The sequence below is a fragment of the Otolemur garnettii genome, unplaced genomic scaffold (genome assembly GCF_000181295.1).
Source record: "Otolemur garnettii isolate 467f Iridium unplaced genomic scaffold, OtoGar3 scaffold00013, whole genome shotgun sequence".
Classification (NCBI taxonomy): Eukaryota; Metazoa; Chordata; class Mammalia; order Primates; family Galagidae; genus Otolemur; species Otolemur garnettii.
In genome coordinates this window covers 29,751,059-29,755,997 of record NW_003852408.1, presented here as the reverse complement: position 1 = coordinate 29,755,997, position 4,939 = coordinate 29,751,059, and the positions used below count along the sequence as shown (strand labels likewise).

Below are 4,939 nucleotides of genomic sequence, written 5' to 3'. Positions count from 1 at the left end.
GTTGTCATTGTTGTTTTTAGCAAGCCCAGGCTGGGTTCGAATCCTTCAAACCCACCAGCCCCGGTGTATATTGCCGGTGCCCTAACCACTGAGATATTGGTGCAGAGCCTATCTTGGATTTTTGATAGTTTGATTAATACATATCTTGGTATACGCCTCCTTAAGTCTAATTTGATTGGCAGGATAAATATGGAAACTCTGTAAAACCCTTTCAATTTTGCTGTAAACCTAAAACTTCTCTAAAAAATAAAATTTATAGATAAATAAATAAATGGTTATGAGTTGATATAAAAAATATCAACTCAATATCTATTATCTATTATCAATAGATAATATCAATATCTATTTATCTATAAAATTTATAGATAAATAAATAAATGGTTAGGAGTACTGTCTTTGCACCAGAATTTCTGGTTCCAGCAGGTTGTGTGTGTGTGTATACACACGTATTTTTTCTTTTCTTTCTTTTTTTTTCTTTGTTGCCCTCAGTAGAGTGCCATGATGTCATAACTCACAGCAACCTTTTGGCTCCAGCCATTCTCTTGCCTCAGTCTCCCAAGTAGCTAGGACTATAGACACCCACTACCATGCCCAGCCAGTTTTTCTATTTTTAGTGGAAATGGGGTCTCACTCTTGCTTAGGCTGGTCTCAAACTTCTGAAGTCTCACTCTTGCTCAGGCTGGTCTTGAAGTTCTGCACTCAAGCAATTCACCCGCCTCAGCTTCCCAGAGTGCTAGGATTACAGGTGTGAGCCACTGCACCCAGCTTTATTGTATACATTTGAGGTATTCAACATGACATTATAAGAAGTATATATGTGTGTGTGTAAATGGTTATTATAGTGAAACCACTTAACATATCCATCATCTTATTTATCCAATCCCCCTCCACCATGGCAAGAACAACTATAAATTCATTTAGCAAAAAATCCTGAATACAATACACTGTTATTAACTATAGTCCTCATATTGTACAGTAGATATCTTTACTTATTCACCCTGTATATTTGCAACTTTGTACCCTTTAACTTACATCTCCTCATTTCTTTCCCCCCACCTCTACCTCTGGTAGCCACTGTTCTATTTTCCATCTCTATATATTTGGACACCTTTTAATTTCCCGCTGATTTGACTTTGGTCTTGTTCTTCCCCCACTTTCTTCCGATTTTTCCCAGGCCCTGACCTGAGGGAGTAGAGGTGAGAGGGAGTAAAGAGGAAGTGGAGGAGGTAGAGGAGACCAAGGAGGAAGAGGAGAAGACTAGGCTGAGAACAACAGTTATTTATAACAGAAATCTCACAGGTACCAAAAAAACCCCAGCTCTTTTCAGGAACAAACAAAAAAGGTAATTGAAATAACTGGGTGACAAAGTGCAAAAGCAGGAATAACTTTCTCTGTGCTTCATTTTCAAGGCCTCAAAGAAATCCATCCTACTTTTCATAGACACTGGCCTCACTCCTCTCCGCCACCCCTCACCCCCCAACTCCATTTGGCACTGTCTGAAATTCCAGTGAACTGAAACCCTGCAAAGGCTGTAGGAGCCTTAGAGCCCTGAGCATAAGGGCTCAGGCCACATCCTACCTGTTCTTGTTTTCAAAGTTCTGTTTCATCTCAACACAGCGGAGATCCATTTCACTAGAAAGCTAGAAACAAAACCATCATCAACATCAACACCACTGGATTAGGAACCCCTGCCCCACTCTGATCTGTGCCTTTTGAGAAGCCTTCCAATTCATGGAAGATACCCCCCTCCCCATTCCTCTCCCACTGTGCTCTTCAGTGCCAGAGAGCACACTGTTACTGAGGGAATGGAATAATTTTTGCCTTGCTCTGTGTTGCTTTGTACTTAGTTCATAATGTGGGTGCATGTTTCTTACTAACTGGTTTTGTGGGTGGGTCTGGTCTCCTCTGATAGACTATGATCTCTTTGTAAGATCATAGTTTTGGAATTCTTGGATATATAATTAAGTTGAGCAGACCAATCATTTATTAACCAAAAAGCTTGACTTGAAAGAGCCAGAAAGGGCTAAGATTCATACCCCGACTTCAAGGAATATAAAATCCTCTGCTAATCCATACTTGTTGACAGCACGATTGGGTTCTAACAGACAGGATTTGCTCATCTTCAGGGGAAACTTTGTTCTGCATGCTAGTTCCTCTGGCCAGTGTCTCAGGAGAAATAGTCCTCCCTGTCACATAAGGCAAGGGTTTGGGGCTTATCCTTGACCCTCTCTGATAACGGGGCACAACCCAGTGGGCAGGCCTGCCACTCTCATGGAGGCTAGCACAGTGGCACAACTCTCTTCCACAGAGCCACACAACAAATTGGGTGTTCGCAAGTGGGAGAATTTTCAGGACCATAATCTAAGTCCCTTCCATGGAAACAGACTCTAAAAATTTTCAGCAAGGTCTGTGCTCCTGAGTAAAAATGTGCATTTTGCTCCATAACCCATCACTGTTGAGCTGAATTATTTTACTTTCCTGAACCTCAATTTCCTTTCTATAGAAGGAGATTATAAACCTGGCAGGATTTTCAAATAAATAATGACTCAGTAGCAGGGGAGGCCTCTGACTGAGTCATAAGCTGGGTGTGGGTCACTGTAGGATTTAGTGTCATCTGGGACATGTCAGAGAGTCAGAGGCTGCCTGCATGAGAGTAAAACCTCACAACATGGTTTTAATCACACTAGGGAGGGTGTTTCTGAGCATGGGCTGTGAGCACTGGCTGTCACTCCAGCCCAGGTCACCAGGTACATCTGCTTAAGGTGGGAAGGAGGTCACTGTGATGAAACAGATGGTAAAATTTAAAGAGCTGTCAGTAATATCCTCACAAATGACTGAGAGTGAGAAGTGACAGTGGATTCTGACATGCAACATTGACAGCTTACACAGTCACAGTGACTTCTAGGAAGAGCAGCTCTGGCTCTGTACCTCTAGTGAGAGCCTGGCAACCTCTGAAGCTTAACGCACCACAAGGGCCAGACAGGAAATGACCAGCGCCCCCTAGAGGGGAGAGGCACATAGAGACCTGGAAATGAACGAGTTAAGTGTTGAGAAGGGCCTTGAGTTCTTGCAACTGTGGATTAACAATTAACAATGAGTCAGAGAAATACTACTGGGCGACACAGTCCTGTCTTCAGAGTCCTGTCACCTGGACAACATGCCTCAAAGTGCTTGAAATCTTGCTTGACACATAGGTGATCTGAAAATATTAGTCTTATCGTATCCATGAAGATGATGGCTAAGATGAGGATCACTCACCAATTTCTGGGCAGACTGATGGTCTCTGTTCATTTGTTCTATTGCTGCCATCAGCTCTGAGATCTGCTCTTCCAGGTCAGAAATGATATCAGTCCTGTAGGACAAATAATTTTTTATCATCCATAGAGCTTACCTTTCCATGACCGGCCCCTGAGCATGACTGGCTCTGGTCTGAGGCAAGCTGGCCATATTCTGTACTTGCTCCATGATTTTGGGATGATGCAGAGGGAAGAGAGTGCTCTTGGAAAAGGCATTTAGCAGTAGGGTGGTTGAGCCTCAGCTCTGGCTCTTTTAGGTAAGAAAGCCCAATGGGAGCTGGGTGGTTTCATGTCCTAATGTATAGGAGGGAAACAGGAATATGCCAGAATTTTCTTTTTAAAATAGAGGTTTGAGGGCAGCAACTGTAGTTTAGTAAGTGAGGCACTGGCCCCACATACCGAGTTTGAACCCACCACTGACCAAACTGCAACAAAAAAATAGTGGGGCATTGTGGTGGGTGCCTGTAGTCCCAGCTACTCGGGAGGCTGAGGTAAGAGAATCACCTAAGCCCAAGAGCTGGAGGTTGCTGTGAGCTGTGACACTACAGCACTCTACCAAGGGTGACAAAGTGAAACTCTGTCTCTTAAAAAAAAAAAAAAAGGTTTGACTTTGATTTGGAAGTGTTAATTAAAACAGTGGGAGTTCAGAGTGAAAGGAAATTAGAAGGGGGGATATAGGATTGATGCAACAGTGAATCATAGACAAGTAATGGACCAGATATGGGACTAAGAGGGAATTTGAGAGTGGTTTTCAGAGGAGATGATACTCTTCTGTGTTTCTGGGTCTAAGAAGGCCTCCATGTCATCTGTTAAATTATTCAGGTCTGTCCGGTGGAGCTGGAGTAGACAGGGTGGCCGGCAGTGCTATGTGCCTTGGAGCTGAAAGGAGTTTCTCGATTCAAGAGGCCTTGAGCCCTTTGGCCAATCACCCTCCATGTTGAATGAGCACAAGAAGAATGTGGGGTGAAAAAACATGAAAACACTAGCAGTAAAGGGTGCCAGAGGATGGGAAAGATGAAAGGGCAGGAGAAAGTTGAATAATAGGGCATTCTTTTGAACCCCATCTTCAGTGTAAACAACACTCACAGTTTTACCAGGAAATACAAGAAGCATGGGCTATTATGTTTTATTAGGGCACGTGGTGACAACTTTCTGATGGGTACATGGCCCATTCTTCTCCTCATCTCCTCTCCTCATGGATAAGCCAGGAAAAGAAAACAGAGGTTGAATGCCTCCAGTGGATGGGAAGGCAGGACCGGGGGTCTGACTGCTCTGGGCCACGTCAGAGTAGGGCAACTCAGCAGCACAGCCCTTCAGCCTCATTCACAATCTGAATCCTTTGCCAGAGGCAGCCACTTCTAGCAGTTTGGTTTCTTTACAGTAGTGGACTCTGTGTGTGTATACACAGGTGTGTTTTCTGTTGTTGTTGGGTTTTAGATTTGTGTCCTGGAAAAATAATTCTCATAGCAAAATAAGCCTTTAGGAAGAGACACTTTGAGAGCAATTCAGTAGTACAGGTAAGACGTAAGATGCCTGAACTTGGGTAGGATAGTGGGGGAGAAGATACAAATGAGAGATTAAGAGGTGGAAGTAGAGGTGTGGAGACATGGGATAGGGCATAGGAGGACAGGGGTGGGGCTTGA

At 43.6% G+C, this 4,939-nt stretch overlaps 1 protein-coding gene across 1 annotated transcript in view; it reads right to left on the bottom strand.

Moving 5' to 3' along the window:
- ALS2CR12 (amyotrophic lateral sclerosis 2 chromosome region 12) overlaps positions 1-4,939 on the bottom strand; it is a 31,806-nt gene that overhangs the window by 20,859 nt on the left and 6,008 nt on the right. The window contains exons 5-6 of the mRNA XM_003785036.3: positions 3,259-3,352; positions 1,579-1,640 (exon numbers count right to left, since the gene is read on the bottom strand). Of these exons, the coding sequence (XP_003785084.1) occupies positions 1,579-1,640; positions 3,259-3,352 (156 nt within the window). The remainder of the gene's footprint in view (positions 1-1,578; positions 1,641-3,258; positions 3,353-4,939) is intronic.